Raw genomic sequence first — 20,711 nt, 5'->3', positions numbered from 1 at the left:
TCAAGATTCGAGACTATAGTATTACTTTTTTATATTACATTGGGCTTGAACTAACATGGCAAAAAAAAACAACAACCCTTCAGCTGCAGGAAGCTAGCTGTGTCATTTTCCATCAGCCTGCTGTAATATATTGCTTACAAAGACAGAAATGGTGCTGTATAACATCAAACTTGTTTTTTTTTCCATAATACTAAAACTAGACTGACACAGGCAGTTCCATTCAGTACTTTCAGTCTTTCTCTGTATTTGTCGAGGAATTTTCATTCAAATCCCTGAAATTCAAAGAAATTAGCATGGGTCATAAGGAAGTCTCCACGCAGGAGCCATTGTGATGCAGTAAGTGATGCTCATGGCTGAGGCAGCCGTCGCTGCGGTGCACAATCAACACAGGGAAGCGCAATGCATCCTGATAGGTTGGAGGAGATGGCTGGTGGTGCTCTGGGGCGGAACTGTCGTTCAGGTTGCCATATGCATGACCTAGTGAAAAAAGACTGAGGGCACTACGAGAGAAAATGGATGAACCACTCAAAGCCCTACGGCAGCGCTCGCAGTTCTGGGGGGAGAAGGAGTCTCGGCCGGACAGATTCACATCCATCAGCACAGCCTCAGAATAACTGGGCACCAGCTGCTGGTTGGAGCGGATGTGCCACTCTAGTTCAGTGCTATCGATTGTGTTCACCCGGGAGATGTGGTGGCAGTGGTGTAAATAATTAAAGCCGAACAGCTTTTCCACATGGTAGTGAAGATACGCTGTGCGATACTCAGTGAGAATACGCAAGGGCCAAGAGAACGTCAGCACCGCTGCTATCCAAAACACGCAGCGCCTCAAAAACCATGGCAGCCGACCTGAGATTACCATTACATGCTCCCTGAAGTCTACATGTTTAAGATGCATGCCCTCACGAGCCTCCATGTAGTCATCCAGTCCCTCGTTTTCGGTGAAGAACCGTGCTCTCTGTGTCAGATAGGAGTTCTCCGACTCTGCGTTGGCAAAGCTGAAGCACTTGGTGAAGCGGAGCTTGGTGATAGAGAAGTCTTCCATGCCTGCAAGCTGCTTGGAGACATCCTTCACGCCGCAGTTTCCATAATCGAACTCTGCCTCGGCTGCGTGCGTGTTCACCCGTTCATGGTACACCTGCGTGGCACTGTAGGCATCAGTATTGTGGTAGCGGGTCACATGACGTGTGCGTCGCACATAGTGGTAACTGATGGCCCTCCACCAGATGCATGGTGTGGCCTGCTGCATCTGCTGCACCCACTCCACTATACTCTCCAAATCCACTTTATACTGCAGGTTGAAGCGCATGGAACAGTGCCAGCACTCCACCAAGTAAAGTGTGTAGAACGTGAGCAAAAAAGCCATGGGGATATAGATGTAACCATCGGTGCAGGCACTGTCATGGTACACCATCGACCTGTCCTTGAGGTTACTACTGATGCTGAGTTGTGTCACCTTGGCCAGGCAGCACCATGTCATAGCGAGCACACAGCCATACATGAACAGAGTGAGGAGAAGGCATTTCCAGTGTGGCTCACGCCATAGCGCCTGGATCAGTGACTGCTGCTGGGGCCTTTGCTGCATACGGCAAAACAAAGAAGGAAGAAGGGAAGGGATGATCAGATATATTAGTGTCAAATCAGAGACAGAAAAGCTGCATAACTTACCTGACCTATTTATACTAGCATGAGAATATGTTTCATTATTCTATTCACATTCACGGGATATGAGCAATTGCATGCTCTGACTGGCTACTCTACTACTAGGATATCAGCTCATATACCGTGAGTAGAAAAAAACAAAATGGCGGCTCTGTTATTACGTATTTCAGAGAAATAAATAGCTAAAAAATAGTTTTATTTTTTTTCCAATATTTCCTGTTCCACACTCCAGCCCAGTCAGTGGCAGTAATGCACCTTTAAGTTGCTTTGCCAACCGCCAAAAAACCGAAAGAACAACAAAATGGCAGAGCGTGTTACTAAACCAACTGAGGACGAAATAAAAACTCTACTTGAAAACAAAACCCAGAAAAATACAAAAAAAGCAAAAAAATATGGAATTAAAGTATTTGATGGAAAGAACGTGTGTATATATATATTTTTTCCAATAATAATAATAATAATAATTATTATTATTATTATTATTATTGCATTTTTCACAAATTGCTCCTGTCATTTCGCCAGTTTATTTACATTCTTAGTGGAAATGATTTTGTCGGACATTTTGTATAAAGTTTTTATTTATCGAATTTGCAGAAATAAAAATAAAAATGCCCTGTTTCTAAAAATCCAGTGAATGTGGACAGAATAAAAGAGTTATTCCACTCAATCTCATCATATACGGATTATAGCTCATATACAACTCGATTTCTTGGAATAACTGTTAAATATAGACACAAAGTGCTTCTGTGAGTCATTCTCAATAAGGATGTCTGGTAAATGGTGTAAACTTGACTATAATGTGTTGAAATAAAAACCTTGCCATGATCACCACCAGTGTGATGAAATACCACATAGTCATTAGAGTATTGCTGCTTCTCGGTTCTCTACGCAAGAGATATACAACCCCGATTCCAAAAAAGTTAGGACAAAGTACAAATTGTAAATAAAAACGGAATGCAATGATGTGGAAGTTTCAAAATTCCATATTTTATTCAGAATAGAACATAGATGACATATCAAATGTTTAAACTGAGAAAATGTATCATTTAAAGAGAAAAATTAGGTGATTTTAAATTTCATGACAACACCACATCTCAAAAAAGTTGGGGCAAGGCCATGTTTCCCCACTGTGAGACATCCCCTTTTCTCTTTACAACAGTCTGTAAACGTCTGGGGACTGAGGAGACAAGTTGCTCAAGTTTAGGGAGAGGAATGTTAACCCATTCTTGTCTAATGTAGGATTCTAGTTGCTCAACTGTCTTAGGTCTTTTTTGTCGTATCTTCCGTTTTATGATGCGCCAAATGTTTTCTATGGGTGAAAGATCTGGACTGCAGGCTGGCCAGTTCAGTACCCGGACCCTTCTTCTACGCAGCCATGATGCTGTAATTGATGCAGTATGTGGTTTGGCATTGTCATGTTGGAAAATGCAAGGTCTTTCCTGAAAGAGACATCGTCTGGATGGGAGTATATGTTGCTCTAGAACCTGGATGTACCTTTCAGCATTGATGGTGTCTATCCAGATATGTAAGCTGCCCATGCCACATGCACTAATGCAACCCCATACCATCAGAGATGCAGGCTTCTGAACTGAGTGCTGATAACAACTTGGGTCGTCCTTCTCCTCTTTAGTCCGAATGACACGGCGTCCCTGATTTCCATAAAGAACTTCAAATTTTGATTCGTCTGACCACAGAACAGTTTTCCACTTTGCCACAGTCCATTTTAAATGAGCCTTGGCCCAGAGAAGACGTCTGCGCTTCTGGATCATGTTTAGATATGGCTTCTTCTTTGAACTATAGAGTTTTAGCTGGCAACGGCGGATGGCACGGTGAATTGTGTTCACAGATAATGTTCTCTGGAAATATTCCTGAGCCCATTTTGTGATTTCCAATACAGAAGCATGCCTGTATGTGATGCGGTGCCGTCTAAGGGCCCGAAGATCATGGGCACCCGGTATGGTTTTCCGGCCTTGACCCTTACACACAGAGATTCTTCCAGATTCTCTGAATCTTTTGATGATATTATGCACTGTAGATGATGATATGTTCAGACTCTTTGCAATTTTACACTGTCGAACTCCTTTCTGTTATTGCTCCACTATTTGTCAGCACAGAATTAGGGGGATTGGTGATCCTCTTCCCATCTTTACTTCTGAGAGCCGCTGCCACTCCAAGATGCTCTTTTATACCCAGTCATGTTAATGACCTTTTGCCAATTGACCTACGGTAATGAGTTGCAATTTGGTCCTCCAGCTGTTCCTTTTTTGTACCTTTAACTTTTCCAGCCTCTTATTGCCCCTGTCCCAACTTTTTTGAGATGTGTTGCTGTCATGAAATTTCAAATGAGCCAATATTTGGCATGAAATTTCAAAATGTCTCACTTTCAACATTTGATATGTTGTCTATGTTCTATTGTGAATACAATATCAGTTTTTGAGATTTGTAAATTATTGCATTCCATTTTTATTTACAATTTGTACTTTGTCCCAACTTTTTTGGAATCAGGGTTGTACTCCTGTATATTTCCTTTGAAGCTAAAGATATCAAGCTAGAGATATCGATGACTGACTAATGACTCCAATCAGTGAGTCTCACTTCCTTCTTTCTGTCATCAGACAGAAACAGACAGTTTGTTCTGCATTACTAGTGTTATCATTTTGTAGAAAGAACAGCAAGTCAGAGTGTCTTCTGAACAACAAAAGTAAACCAGGATGTGTCAGCATGGAGGTCTGAAAAGTGAAGAATCAGGACTCTCTGTTTTCAACGTAAGAGGTTTTGTATTTGAAAGAAGAAATCACAAAATGTGCCATCTCGAATCACCTCAGGATACACATTAAGCTGACACAGACCCAGGACAGAAGATTCACGAGATATTGAATACACATACAGTGGTGCTTGAAAGTTTGTGAACCCTTTATAATTTTCTATATTTCTGCATAAATATGACCTGAAACATCATCAGATTTTCACACAAGTCCTAAAAGTAGATAAAGAGAACCCAATTAAATGAGACAAAAATATTATACTTGGACATTTATTTATGTGGAAAATGATCCAATATTACAGATCTGTGAGTGGCAAAAGTATATGAACCTTTGCTTTCAGTATCTGGTGTGACCCCCTTGTGCAGCAATAACTGCAACTAAATGTTTACGGTAACTGTTGATCAGTCCTGCACACCGGCTTGGATGAACTTTAGCCCATTCCTCCATACAGAACAGCTTCAACGCTAGGATATTGGTGGGTTTCCTCACATGAACTGCTCGCTTCAGGTCCTTCCACAACATTTCCATTGGATTAAGGTCAGGACTTTGACTTGGCCATTCCAAAACATTAACTTTATTTTTCTTTAACCATTCTTTGGTAGAACAACTTGTGTGCTTAGGGTCGTTGTCTTGCTGCATGACCCACTTTCTCTTGAGATTCAGTTCATAGACAGATGTCCTGACATTTTCCTTTAGAATTCGCTGGTATAATTCGGAATTCATTGTTCCATCAATGATGGCAAGCCATCCTGGCCCAGATGCAGTGAAACAGGCCCAAACCATGATACTACCATCACCATGTTTCACAGATGGGATAAGGATCTTATGCTGGAATGCAGTGTTTTCCTTTCTCCAAACATAACGCTTCTCATTTAAACCAAAATGTTCTATTTTGTTCTCATCCGTCCACAAAACATTTTTACAATAGCCTTCTGGCTTGTCCATGTGATCTTTAGCAAACTGCAGATGAGCAGCAATGTTGTTTTTGGAGAGCAGTGGCTTTCTCCTTGCAACCCTGCCATGCACACCATTGTTGTTCAGTGTTCTCCTGATGGTGGACTCATGAACAGTAACATTAGCCAATGTGAGAGAGGTCTTCAGTTGCTTAGAAGTTACCCTGGGATCCTTTGTGACCTCGCCGACTGTTACATGCCTTGTTCTTGGAACGATCTTTTTTGGTCAACCACTCCTGGGGAGAGTAACAATGGTCTTGAATTTCCTCCATTTGTACACAAATCTGTCTGACTGTGATGGTTTTGTAACCTTTTCCAGCCTGATGAGCATCAACAACGCTTTTTCTGAGGTCCTCAAAAATCTCCTTCGTTCGTGCCATGATACACTTTCACAAACATGTGTTGTGAAGATCAGACTTTGATAGATCCCTGTTCTTTAAATAAAACAGGGTGCCCACTCACACCTGATTGTCATCCCATTGATTGAAAACACCTGACTCTAATTTCACCTTCAAATTAACTGCTCATTCTAGAGGTTCACATACTTTTGCCACTCACAGATATGTAATATTGGATCATTTTCCTCAATAAATAAATGACCAAGTATAATATTTTTGTCTCATTTGTTGAACTGGGTTCTCTTTATCTACTTTTAGGACTTGTGTGAAAATCTGATGATGTTTTAGGTCATATTTATGCAGAAATATAGAAAATTCTAAAGGGTTCACAAACTTTCAAGCACCACTGTACTAGTAGCGTATTAATAATAAACACCCTGAATGTATGACTCCATGAGCATTTGGAAAATGAATATATGTCAGTAGTAGTAGGGTGAATAATGATTGTATAAGCATCTTGAAATTATTTGTCTGTGAAGGTGTTCAGTCATTCAGGTCATGTTTAATGTCTAGTTGCAATAAGTCTAGGTGACTCATCCAGGGGGCTTCATCACTGATACTGAATGATGGGAAATTTATTAAGAACCGGTGTGTCGAAATGTCATGGGATTTCCCACAATGAACCCCTTCCGATGAGAACCAAAAATAATGAAGGCATGATTAAAGTCCACCTAATGAGACTAATCATCTGGCACATCTGAAGATGTGCTTCTTCAGATATTCAAACATGAATATATGAAACAAACAGTATACAGTGGTCGTGGTTCCTTCTGTGTGGTTTCATGTTAATGCTTCATGAGTGAGGAAAAAGCCAGGGCTGTTTGGGGTTCTTCACACAGCCACAAGCTTTAAATAATTGATGCTGTGCTTCCAGAACACTCCTCCCTGCCTCATCGTACGAGCGCCTTACAACACCCCCTTCCCTCCGCCCCAATCCACCCACCCCTGATCCCCACTCAGTAGGACAGGACAGAATCCATGACGAATGGCTTCTCTTCTCTTCTCTTGTTCACAATTATGCCGCATGCAAACAGCGCTAAGCAAAGTGAGATCATCTCTCACTTTCATCTCAACTTACAGGCTTGTGATCACAGCATTTGGTGAGAAGAGCAGACTGTGCTATAAAGTAATATGTATGTGAAATGGCGGAGCAGGTTATATAAGCCTAAACTGAAATTCCTCATGGTTGATTGTTTCGGTACCACAACTCTGATTTGCTTGCTTCAGTTTTCTTGCCAACCTTGCTGATTGGGATGATCATGTGTTTTAAGTAGTGCTGTCAAGCGATTAAAATATTTAATCGCGATTAATGTCGCGACAGTCATAGTTAACTCGCGATTAATCGCAATTTAATCGCACATTTTTGTCACATAAAAAACCATTGTAATTCTCTTATCAGCATAAAAAAGTGAATGGGCTTGCTTTGTACCAATGTTTTTTTTTTTTTTTTGCAAAGCATAACACATCTTGACACAGCCACTGCAAAGTGAAACCTAAGTCGAGCACCGGCGCGGGGCTAGCAAGAGAACCATGAGTGAAATGATCTACTGTTGAATTATCCATCTTTTTTTTTTAATCTCCGTTGTTCGTTGATAAATATTGCATTGAATCTGATCTTTACTGTTTCAGCTCACTTAACACATTTTGTACTTTTACACTTTCTGCCTGTTGATGCGTCGCGCTGTCCAATCAGAGGCAGCCAAATTTGCATATTACAGGAAGGATTTCTGGGATAGCATTGAGTTTACAGTTCAGAGGGATCTGGCTTCTTTAGACGCTGTCTTCTTAAAACTGTGTGTTGTATCTATGTGTGTATCTATTTAAAATAAATATTTAAAAAGAGCCAAATGAGCCAGTCTTTTGAACGGCTCTTTTCAAAGAACGGATCACAAAGATGCGGATCCCATCAAAGAGCCATAAATCCCAGCTCTACTAGTGCGCCCTGCCTGCGCTGGTTCTTTGGGGGAGGGGGGCAGAGGACTCTGGCTGTGCGGGGCGTGGCATTACAGTCTAGCTGCTATCGGTTTTCTAAGCAAAGTCGCTGTTCCAAGTTCCTGGCAGTTTCAAAAGCTTATGAAAAACCTACATCATGTCACAGAGCGTTAATCTCACGATAAAAAAATTATCGCCGTTAAAATTGAGTCAAGTTAACGCGTTAATAACGCGACATTTTTGACAGCACTAGTTTTAAGTGATACAGTGTTCTGGACGTGTGCTTATATCCCACCCACACTGACTTGAGTTTCTAGACCACAGCATTAACCTGCTACATCACAACCACTATTTGATGAAGTGGAGATGCTTTGTTCCTAAATGATTAGGTTTATGGTACTTTAAAAAAAATTTCCAGCAGATTGGAAAACCCTAACTTTCCTTCTTCAAAAATCAATGACAAAGATCCAACTGGTGGAAAAATGACAACAGAGCCTCTGCCCTGAGGTCATTCAACTGGCAACCAATTAAATACAGAATCAATTTTGAACTAGATCTTTACAGCATTGCCTAAAAAATAACACATTTCAGACTTGGCCACTGTGTATAAATCAAACAGAAACCTCAACTAGCAGACTAGTTTAGCCATTCGAAGAATTAAAATTACGAGAAAGTACTAGGTTTTAGTCATCAAAACGCCACCTTTAAAAGTCTTTCCTTTTTACTCAAGCTTTTAACGAGGTTTTTTCATGCGTGTTTGCTCACATTTACATATTCACTGCACATAATTATGGACCACCATCTCTGAGAAGGAGAAAAAAAGAGGACCCTTAGAAAACAGCTGCCCTTATTCTTCCTTCTGAACAGTACAAACTTTATATTGGGAGAACAAACCCTACCCAGTGCTAGTCTATCAAGGCAGCGTCTTCCTAAATACATGACAAAACGATTAAATATTTTACATTTCCTACAATCACATAAATGATTGCACTCTGTCAACATGGGCAAATGTGCAATTATCATGCCTAATTGTGCAATACATTCATTTATCACTGTGCAATAACCCACTGACTGATCGTCATGCTGAATCATAGGTCATACCCTAGATACACGGAATTAAATTTTTTTTAAGCAGTTCTGGTATAGATATGTTTATATTTTTTAAGTGACTTTATCTATGGGCGGCATGGTGGTGTAGTGGTTAGCGCTGTCACCTCACAGCAAGAAAGTCCAGGTTCGAGCCCCGTGGCCAGCGAGGGCCTTTCTGTGTGGAGTTTGCATGTTCTCCCCGTGTCCACATGGGCTTCCTCCGGGTGCTCCGGTTTCCCCCACAGTCCAAAGACGTGCAGGTTAGGTTAACTGGTGACTCTAAATTGACCGTAGGTGTGAGTGGGTGTCTATGTGTCAGCGCTGTGATGACCTGGCGACTTGTCCAGGGTGTACCCTGCCTTTCGCCCGTAGTCAGCTGGGATAGGCTCCAGCTTGCCTGCGACCCTGTAGAACAGGATAAAGCGGCTAGAGATAATGAGATGAGTTCTGGTATAGATATGTTTATATTTTTTAAGTGACTTTATCTATGGGCGGCACGGTGGTGTAGTGGTTAGCGCTGTCGCCTCACAGCAAGAAGGTCCGGGTTCGAGCCCCGTGGCCAGCGAGGGCCTTTCTGTGTGGAGTTTGCATGTTCTCCCCGTGTCCACGTGGGTTTGCTCCGGTTTCCCCCACGGTCCAAAGACATGCAGGTTAGGTTAACTGGTGACTCTAAATTGACCGTAGGTGTGAATGGTTGTCTGTGTCTATGTGTCAGCCCTGTGATGACCTGGCGACTTGTCCAGGGTGTACCTCGCCTTTCGCCCGTAGTCAGCTGGGATAGGCTCCAGCTTGCCTGCGACCCTGTAGAACAGGATAAAGTGGCTAGAGATAATGAGATGAGGAGGCTTTATCTATCTATCTTGTACAGATTTGTTTATCTTTTTGCTTGAATGTTTATCTTTTTTATTATTTATTTATTTTTAATACTAAGTGTTTGTATGAATACACCGACTGGATTGCTTGCTTCAATTTCACTGTACTGTATGGTGCAGTGACAATAAAGGAATCTTGAATCTTGAATGAAAGATTTAAGAAATAAAATATAACAGGGCATGATGTGATAGGAACAGCGAGGTGAAGCAGAGTCACTGTTACTGCCCCAAAATAACAATTTTCCTATAACAGCAAAGTGTTTCATCTGATACCACAGCAATTTCTCAAGAATTACAATTTTTTTTTATTTATTAAAGAAGGACACGGTGTCCATTTTATTTTAATTTACAGTTCCATTTAATGCTGTGGAACATCTGTGAAATACATTCCTGTTATCACTTACAACCCCAATACCAAAAAAGTTGGGACGCTGTATAAACTGAACATAAAAACAGAATGCGATAATTTGCAAATCATGGAAATCCTATATTTCATTGAAAATAGTGCAAAGACAACATATCAAATGTTGAAACTGGGAAATGTTATGATTTTTTGAAAAATATATATGTTCATTTTGAATTTGATGTCAGCAACACATTTCAAAAAAGTTGGGACAGGGGTGTGTTTACCACTGTGTTGCATCACCTCTGCTTTTAACAACACTGTAAATGTTTGGGAACCGAGGAGACCAGTGGCTGTAGTTTTGAAAGAGAAATGTTGTCCCATTCTTGTCTGATATACAATTCCAGTTGTTCAACAGTTCAGGGTTTCCTTTGTCGTATTTTGCACTTCATAATGGACCAAATGTTTTAAATAGGAGACAGATCTGAACTGCAGGCAGGCCAGTTTAGCACTCAGACTCTTTTACTATGGAGCCATGCAGTTTTAATATGTGCAGAAAGCGGTTTGGCGTTGTCTTGCTGAAAGAAGGAAGGCCTTCCCTGAAAAAGATTTTGTCTGGATGGCAGCATATTGCTCTGAAACGTGTTTATATCATTCAGCATTAATGATGCCTTCCCAGATGTACAAGCTACCCATGTCATGTGCACTAATGCCCCCTCATACCATCACAGATGCTGGCTCTTGAACTGTGCACTGATAACAAGCCGGATGGTCCCTCTCCTCTTTAGCCTGGAGGACGTGGTGTCCATGATTTCTAAAAAGAATTTCTACTTTTGATTCGTCAGATCTCGGGACAATTTTCCACTTCGCCTCAGTCCATCGTAAAAGAGCTCAGGCCCAGAGAAGGTGGCGGTGTTTCTGGATATTGTTTATATCTGGTTTTAACTTGCATTTGTGGATGCAGTAATGAACTGTTTCCACAGATGATGGTGTTCTGAAGTGTTCCTGAGCCCATACAGTGATTTCCACTTCAGACACGTGTCTGCTTTTAATGCAGTGTCTCCTGAGGGCCTGAAGATCACAGGCATCCAGTGTCAGTTTTCAGCCTTGTCTCTTGCATACAGAGATTTCCTCAGATTCTCTGAATCTTTTAATGATATTATGGACCATAGATGATGTGATCCCCAAATTCTTTACAATTTTACACTGAGGAACGTTATTCTTAAATTATTGCACTGTTTGCCCACACAGTCTATCACAGAGCGGTGAACTCCTCCCCATCTTTACTTCTGAGAGACTCCGCCCCTCTGGGATTTTTTTTTTATACACAATCATGTTACTGACCTGCTGCCAATTAACCAAATTAGTCTGGTTTTTTTTTTTTTTGCATTACACAACTTTTTCAGTCTTTTGTTGCCCCTGTCCCAACTTTTCTGAAACATGTTGCTGGCATCAAATTCAAAATGAACATATATATTTTTCAAAAAATCATAACATTTCTCAGTTTCAACATTTGATATGTTGTCTTTGTACTGTTTTCAATGAAATATAGGGATTCCATGATTTGCAAATCTTCACATTCTGTTTTTACTTACAGTATGTTGTACACAGCGTCTCAACTTTTTTCGAATTGGGGTTGTACATTATAACAACATTAAACAGTTGTTCACTCATCAGTATCTCTTTTTGTCTTTCTTGAAATAAAATTTAAAAATAATCCAGCTGGCATGTTACTGAGGAACCACAAGTCATTCATTCTAAAAGACTTGGTGGCAGAAAATTAAAAGAAACAGCTTTACACTACCGTTCAAAAGTTTGGGGTCACCCAGACAATTTTGTGTTTTCCATGAAAAGTCACACTTTTATTTCCCACCATAAGTTGTAAAATGAATAGAAAATATAGTCAAGACATTTTTCTGGCCATTTTGAGCATTTAATCGAGCCCACAAATGTGATGCTCCAGAAAGTCAATCTGCTCAAAGGAAGGTCAGTTTTATAGCTTCTCTAAAGAGCTCAACTGTTTTCAGCTGTGCTAACATGATTGTACAAGGGTTTTCTAATCATCCATTAGCCTTCTGAGGCAATGAGCAAACACATTGTACAACCCCGATTCCAAAAAAGTTGGGACAAAGTACAAATTGTAAATAAAAACGGAATGCAATAATTTACAAATCTCAAAAACTGATATTGTATTCACAATAGAACATAGACAATATATCAGTTGTTGAAAGTGAGACATTTTGAAATTTCATGCCAAATATTGGCTCATTTGAAATTTCATGACAGCAACACATCTCAAAAAAGTTGGGACGGGGCAATAAGAGGCTGGAAAAGTTAAAAGTACAAAAAAGGAACAGCTGGAGGACCAAATTGCAACTCATTAGGTCAATTGGCAATAGGTCATTAACATGACTGGGTATAAAAAGAGCATCTTGGAGTGGCAGCGGCTCTCAGAAGTAAAGATGGGAAGAGGATCGCCAATCCTCCTAATTCTGCGCCGACAAATAGTGGAGCAATATCAGAAAGGAGTTCGACAGTGTAAAATTGCAAAGAGTTTGAACATATCATCATCTACAGTGCATAATATCATCAAAAGATTCAGAGAATCTGGAAGAATCTCTGTGCGTAAGGGTCAAGGCCGGAAAACCGTACTGGGTGCCCGTGATCTTCGGGCCCTTAGATGACACTGCATCACATACAGGCATGCTTCTGTATTGGAAATCACAAAATGGGCTCAGGAATATTTCCAGAGAACATTATCTGTGAACACAATTCACCGTGCCATCCGCCGTTGCCAGCTAAAATGCTATAGTACAAAGAAGAAGCCGTATCTAAACATGATCCAGAAGCGCAGACGTCTTCTCTGGGCCAAGGCTCATTTAAAATGGACTGTGGCAAAGTGGAAAACTGTTCTGTGGTCAGACGAATCAAAATTTGAAGTTCTTTATGGAAATCAGGGACGCCGTGTCATTCGGACTAAAGAGGAGAAGGACGACCCAAGTTGTTATCAGCACTCAGTTCAGAAGCCTGCATCTCTGATGGTATGGGGTTGCATTAGTGCGTGTGGCATGGGCAGCTTACACATCTGGAAAGACACCATCGATGCTGAAAGGTATATCCAGGTTCTAGAGCAACATATGCTCCCATCCAGACGACGTCTCTTTCAGGGAAGACCTTGCATTTTTCAACATGACAATGCCAAACCACATACTGCATCAATTACAGCATCATGGCTGCGTAGAAGAAGGGTCTGGGTACTGAACTGGCCAGCCTGCAGCCCAGATCTTTCACCCATAGAAAACATTTGGCGCATCATAAAACGGAAGATACGACAAAAAAGACCTAAGACAGTTGAGCAACTAGAATCCTACATTAGACAAGAATGGGTTAACATTCCTCTCCCTAAACTTGAGCAACTTGTCTCCTCAGTCCCCAGACGTTTACAGACTGTTGTAAAGAGAAAAGGGGATGTCTCACAGTGGTAAACATGGCCTTGTCCCAACTTTTTTGAGATGTGTTGTTGTCATGAAATTTAAAATCACCTAATTTTTCTCTTTAAATGATACATTTTCTCAGTTTAAACATTTGATATGTCATCTATGTTCTATTCTGAATAAAATATGGAATTTTGAAACTTCCACATCATTGCATTCCGTTTTTATTTACAATTTGTACTTTGTCCCAACTTTTTTGGAATTGGGGTTGTACCATTAGAACACTGGAGTGATAGTTGCTGGAAATGGGCCTCTATACACCTATGGAGATATTGCACCAAAAACCAGACATTTGCAGCTAGAATAGTCATTTAGCACATTAGCAATGTATAGAGTGGATTTCTGATTAATTTAAAGTGATCTTCATTGAAAAGAACAGTGCTTTTCTTTCAAAAATAAGGACATTTCAAAGTGACCCCAAACTTTTGAACGGTAGTGCACCTCTGACTGTTACAAAATGCTAACACTGGTGACGCCAACCAAAAATGATAAATAAATATCTCCTGAAAGAAGCACTTTTTATTCACTTATTATTCGGCTTTGATTATTTGGAGCATCTGCCATACAAGCCCCTGTGAATTAGATGTTTACAATAATATATTCAAATGAAAGCATTACTATAAACCTGGGATTTGGCTTGCAGATGACTATTGTCAGAAATAGTTTTATAGAAAAGTAATCAATTAATCTTCTGAGGATTAAACAGCACTGTGGTATAAACTATGAATATTCATTACTGAAACATGCCAAACTGATAATGTGTTTTTATAATTGTCATAAGTTACTATTTACAGTGCTTTGCAAAAGTATTCATCCCCCTTGGTGTTTGTCCTGCTTTGTTGCATTAGAAGCTGGAATTTTTGTAGGGTTAGCACCATTTGATTTACACAACATGCCTACAACTTTAAAGGTGAAAATTGTTGCTTTATTATGACACAAACAATAATTAAGATGAAAAAACAGAAATCGGGAGTGTGCATAAGTATTCACCCCCTTTCATATGAAACCCCTAAATAAGAGCTGCTCCAACCAATTCACTTCATAAGTCACATAATTAGTTGATTAAGATCCACCTGTGTGCAATCAAAGTGTCACATGATCTGTCACATGATGTCTGTATAAATCAACCTGTTCTGGAAGGACTCTGACTCTGCAACACTACTAAGCAAGCAACAGGAAACCCAAGGAGCCTCCAAACAGGTCAGAGACAAAGTTGTGGAGAAGTATAGATCAGGGTTGGTTATAAAAAATATCCCAAACTTTGAATATCCCACAGAGCTCCATTAAATCCATTATAGCAAAATGGAAAGAATATGGCATCAAGACAAACCTAACAAGAGAAGGCCCCGCCCACCAAAACTCACAGACCGGGCAAGGAGGGCATTAATCAGAGATGCAACAAAAACACCAAAGATAACACTGAAAGAGCTGCAAAGATCCATATGCTCCACAGAGTGGGGCTTTATGGAAGGCTGGCCAGAAAAAAGACATAGCTTAAAGAAAAAAATAAGAAAACACCTTTGGAGTTTGCCCAACAGCATGTGGCAGACTCCCCAAACACATGGAAGAAGATTCTCTGGTCAGATGAGACTAAAATTTTACTTTTTGGCCATCATGGGAAACTCTGTGTGTGGCGCAAACCCAACACCCTGAGAACACCATTCTGACAGTGAAGCATGGTGGTGGCAGCATCATGCTGTGGGGATGTTTTTCATCTGCAGGGACAGGAAAGCTGGTCAGGACTGAAGGAAAGACGGATGGCACTAAATACAGGCCAATTCTGGAGGAAAACCTGTTTGATTCGGCCAGAGATTTGAGACTGGGATGAAGGTTCACGTTCCAGCAGGACAATAACCCTAAACATACTGCTAAAGCTACACTGGATTGGTTTAAAAGGAAACATTTAGATGTCTTGGAATGGCCTAATCAAAGCCCAGACCTCAAGCCAATTGAGAATCTGTGGCATAACTTGAAGATTGCTGTACACCAACACAACCCATCTAACTTGAAGGAGTTGGCGCAGCTTTACCTTGAGGAATGGGCAAAAATCCCAGTGGCTAGATGTGCTAAGCTAATAGAGCCATACCCCAAGAGACTTGCAACAAAAGGTGGCTATACAAAGTATTGACTTTGGGGGATGAATACCTATGCACATTCCAGATTTCTGTTTTTTCATTTTAATTATTGTTTGTATCACAATAAAACAGCAGTAAAACACCATTTTAATTCCAGCTTGTAATGTAACAAAACAGGACAAATATCAAAGGGATGAATACTTTTCCAGGATAATGGCCTTTCACGAAAAGCAGACACTTGCTTCAGCAGAGCAGGATCAGGACAGAATCAGAGCTAACCAGAGCAAATGGTCCATTGTATAAAGTAGCCAGTGATGAGAAAAATGACCAGGGGAATAAAACCACACCTGAAAAAATGCATATGTTTTTTCTTCCCAGCAAAGGTGAAATTGGCTGTATAAATTTCCCACTGAAATCAGCAATGGCTGCTCCAGCTCTCTCAGTTTCGAACAAATCCAGATTGCATTCAAAAGCTGCTAATCTGTCCAACAAAGCGTCTGTGATATTGGCAGCCTGTGCTCGGATTTTGCAGTCAAGTTCCTCTCTGTTTCACCAAGCTGCTGCTGCTTCTGATAAGTGTGCTGAGCTGAGAAAGACGGCCCACTTTCCAGCAGATTATTTTAGGGCGATATCTGGGGCGTCGTGCACACTCCAACTCGAACATTTCTGGGATTTATTTCAAACTGATTTGTTTTATTAGTGAATTGCAATATCATCTAGACATGCTGTTTATTCTGTTAGTACACTGTCAGTGTTGAGACAAACAGGGTTCCCACTCAAAGTCAAATGTCAAGTTACCTGACTTTTCCCTGTCTTTCATTGACTAAAAAGCTGAATTTCCATGACCTATAATGAATAGCAAAACAGGCTGCCTTTATGCTGAGCAGACAAAAACCAGCCACAGTGTTTTAAACCCGTCAATTTGCAAGCTTTATTTACTCACTCACAGCTGTTTTCAGTACAAAAATTAGCTTTCACTGCTTAAAGGTGCTGACTGCAAAGTCGTCTGAAATTTTCAAAAATTTTTATTGTGCGTGACATTTATTCTTGCTATGTCTCGCAAGAACAATATCATGTGGACGAGATGTGATCATTTTGATGTCCTGAGGGTCGCTTTTTTCTGTTCTGGAACCGTTTTCCTACCTCTTGAGGTAAACAGTATGGCCCGACAGAAATTGCCAAACATGAGGAGCTTTAACTAATTAGCATAATTATGGAACTAGGTCACACCAAGATGGCGACGCGTAGAAACCATCATGACTCTGCATTGACCTCAGAGAGTTTTGAGTCACAGGGATGTAATTTGTGGTTGACATTTGCAGATAGATCCGTGAAACCAAAGACGAATATATTTTTTCTCAGTTACTGCTTTTGTGTTATCGTTTCTTTCTCTGTAAGATCAAAACAAACATTAGGCGTATAACTCCAGATTCACTACCATGAAGTCAAGCCCATGCATCCTAAGGCTAAGATAGCTAAGTGCTAGCTAGAATTATTTAGTTATCTATCCAGAAAAATGACGTCATCTAGCCTTGCTCTGTCTTGCAGTTGCACTCACTCAGCAGGCTTTCCTTTTCTTTTCCGTTGGCTTTTAGCTGGCAGGAGAGCCGAGTCCGCCATGTTTGCCCATGCTGGCTTGTTTTGATTAAAAGTAGGTCAAACACGCCCCATGGTGGTCACGTGATATTGTTGCTCACTTGCTTCAGCGATCTCCGGAATGGTAAAATGTGGAACGCATTTTATCTCGGCAAAACATTTACACATAGGATACACGGCGCGTGTGCAGCAAAACATTTCAAAACTCCAACAGCTATAGAAATAGAACGTTTTGCCCAGAATTCAACTTTGCAGTCAGAACCTTTAAACCTAGTGACATACTGCATGGAAAATATTGCCATTTTGCCAATATGGCAACTAAAATTTAAAGCTAGACTACCTTTCAGATTTTTCAAGTGTAGGTCATAAAAGCATTTTCCCCGACACACAATTATTTTTGTTCAGTGGACTGAATTTGAATCACAGACTTCCAAATTTATTAGTTTTTTTTAATAGAACAATTAATGAATTTATCTCCACGCGGCCCTAAATTCTCCGCTATTTTTTCCTGCTTCACCATGACCCAATTCAAGATACTACGTCATGCATGACATGGTGGGCTTTCCCTGTTCGCACAAGGCATTGTGGGATACAAATTTGAACCAGGAGAGAAAATGGAGGACGTGAGTGTGCGAATGAAACGTGAAAGACCGACTACAGTAACGGAAAGCGAGAAGAAAAGACGTTATGTGATATACGAAGGAAAGGAAACGCAGGACCAAACTAATAAATATCGGTGCTCAGCGAGCACCTCGGTGTGATCAGCTGTTCGTTTAGCGACAGAATGATGGAACTGTCAGTGCACGCTCAAAGGTAAACCTGTAGATGGCAGTAATACAACACTGTGGATGCCAGCTGCTGTAAAACCCAAAAGAAGAAGAAGAATGTAAACCTGCGCATGCGTATACGGACTTCTTCTGTCTGCTTGACTGTGCGAAGTGAGCGATTTCATGCACATTATTTGCTTTAATCCCCTCAAATTAAGTAACTTCCCAGCCACAGAATGGCCTCGTTTTTTTTTTTTTAGATATTACAGAAATAAACTCATCACAGTTTTATGAAACCGAAAGGTTGACTTTTCTATGTCTAAAAATAGACTTTTTTTAAATTCCATGGTATTCCAGAAATCCTATGAAGCTTCGGCACCCTGAACAAATGCACTTTTATGTAGTGGATCACTGTTAATTAATGGACCGATTACGTGTCTCATCTCATCTCATTATCTCTAGCCGCTTTATCCTTCTACAGGGTCGCAGGCAAGCTGGAGCCTATCCCAGCTGACTACGGGCGAAAGGCGGGGTACACCCTGGACAAGTCGCCAGGTCATCACAGGGCTGACACATAGACACAGACAACCATTCACACTCACATTCACACCTACGGTCAATTTAGAGTCACCAGTTAACCTAACCTGCATGTCTTTGGACTGTGGGGGAAACCGGAGCACCCGGAGGAAACCCACGGGGAGAACATGCAAACTCCGCACAGAAAGGCCCTCGCCGGCCACGGGGCTCAAACCCGGACCTTCTTGCTGTGAGGCGACAGCGCTAACCACTACACCACCGCGCCGCCCCCGATTACGTGTATATCAGAAATTTCATCCAGGAATGGACTACGAGTGACACCAGGTACAATACATGGGAAATTATTGAGAGACTGCAAACTTTACCATGACAGAGAATGACATCCTGATGACTTTATATCTTAGAGCACATTTTAAAGCAAACAATTTCAAACATTTGCACACTGAAGTGACAAAAGGAAAAGTTTAAAGTCAGCAAAGAAGCACAGCCAGTGGGAGTATGCGGAAATTAAAAGAACTGGTCATTTGTGCTGAGGACCATCAACTTGTGTGTTTTCTTTTCTTGCTGTTCTAACCTCCCTCTAACCGGGTTTTAGCTTGATTTAGTATTTTTAGTCCCTGTTCTGGCGAACTAGCATTAAAATGTACTTTGATTGAGTCTACAGAAGCACAAAGCACTGTCATTTGCTTTGCAGAAGATTATCTCCTGAATGGTGTACTGTAAATGTCAATATCAAATGTTTGTTTCTAGCCACACGATCAATCACTAACCTTATTATCACTATCATCACAGAGTTCACGTACGTTCCTGGGACTCTAACCTGCTAGAAATTTATAAATGATCATTTTTCCTTGTTTTTCAAACCATTTCTTACTTGATTATACCATAAACATCTCACAGTCTCGGTTTGTTTCTGCAGCACTGTTCACTTTCACACACTTTTTCACACTCCTCAGGTCTGTCTAATTGCTTTTGCGTGAACGTATAGTCCAATAGAAACCGTATGTGGTCGGATGAATTTGCAATGTGTTTCATTATGAAGCTAAAAGAAACAGCTCATCTGAAAAGCCTGGAGCATTTACCCAAAGGAGACTCATATGGCACTTAGGAGAAATTGTAGTGTGGAGAAAACGTATCGGGGATGTTTGATTGAGGAAAAAAATGGAGAGACGACAAACGGGCACCTTGACAGAGAATGGGATTTCTGAGATGATTTCTGTATGCACACACACAAACGCACAACCTCTATTAAACAGTTGTCTGGTGCGGCTTCGGTCAAAAACGGATCAAAGCCATGATGATATGCAGCGCCAAGGGTGTATTTTTTTTTTCTTTTACACATTATAGGCTGCTGTATGTGAAAAAAAAAATATATATATATATATATATATATATATATATATATATATAGTGTGTGTGTGCATAGAAACAATTTAAATGTCGCTTTATCAAACTATGAAGAATGACTGACAGAGGAGCTCAGTGTTTTATGCATTCAGTTAAAAAGCAACAACAGTGACATGAAAGAACATCAACATATCAACTGCTAAATAAAAAAATTTTAAAAAACCTGAGACTCTCACCTCTTCTCTCCTTCTCTCTGTTTGGTCATGGGGAAGCGGACTGGTGCTGTTTGCCCCGGACGATGCTGGAGACATGGGGATGCTGTCCCTGATGATGACCCTGCTACTGATATTGGGATTGATGAGGATGCTCTAGATTGAGGCGTGAGCTCGGAGCTCCACATCACATCACATCACATCACATCACACACACCTTCACAACAAACAAACAGACGACAACAAGAACAACTTCAACAAAAAACAAAAAGAAACCATTAGCCATGCTGAGATATTTATATATACATACATGATGTCTAGTCACATACTGAAAAAAGAGAAAACACAGAAAATATTTACATTACCTGTTTTTGGTGGTTGGGGTGGGGGAAAAAAAGGCTCAACCTTAGCTATAAATACAAGCACTTTGTATAGAGGTAAAAACAAAAACAGCATTATAGATTCTGTTCCAGTTTTTAGGATTGGTAAATAATTATACAAAGCAAATAAAGCTCAACATGATAAAGAGAAAATGATGCTGATGATGATGAAGGCTGGATGGATGGATGGATGAATGTGATGGGCTGGTTTTCGTTCAGGTAACAGTGACGAGAGAGAGAGAGAGAGATATTAGCCTTAGCATGACAGCAGGCGGAGCTTGCAAGCATCTCT

General features: G+C 40.6%; 1 protein-coding gene across 1 annotated transcript; it reads right to left on the bottom strand.

Moving 5' to 3' along the window:
• Positions 1-298: 298 nt before the first annotated feature.
• Positions 299-20,138, bottom strand: tmem151ba (transmembrane protein 151Ba). The gene is made up of 2 exons (XM_060916138.1): positions 20,064-20,138; positions 299-1,576 (listed from the first exon to the last, which is right to left on the bottom strand). Exons 1-2 carry the CDS (start codon positions 20,136-20,138, stop codon positions 299-301), a joined length of 1,353 nt encoding a protein of 450 aa, XP_060772121.1.
• Positions 20,139-20,711: the final 573 nt, after the last annotated feature.

Source organism: Neoarius graeffei, chromosome 3 (assembly GCF_027579695.1).
Source record: "Neoarius graeffei isolate fNeoGra1 chromosome 3, fNeoGra1.pri, whole genome shotgun sequence".
NCBI lineage: Eukaryota > Metazoa > Chordata > Actinopteri > Siluriformes > Ariidae > Neoarius > Neoarius graeffei.
This window is presented reverse-complemented; position numbering and strand designations above follow the sequence as displayed.

Bases quoted from the DNA above. Each gene is read 5' to 3' on its own strand.
- tmem151ba (XM_060916138.1), bottom strand. From the start codon at position 20,138: ATGTCTCCAGCATCGTCCGGGGCAAACAGCACCAGTCCGCTTCCCCAT. The intron at 1,577-20,063 runs GTGAGAGTCTCA...TGCCGTATGCAG, and splicing joins CAGAGAGAAGGAGAGAAGAG to CAAAGGCCCCAGCAGCAGTC.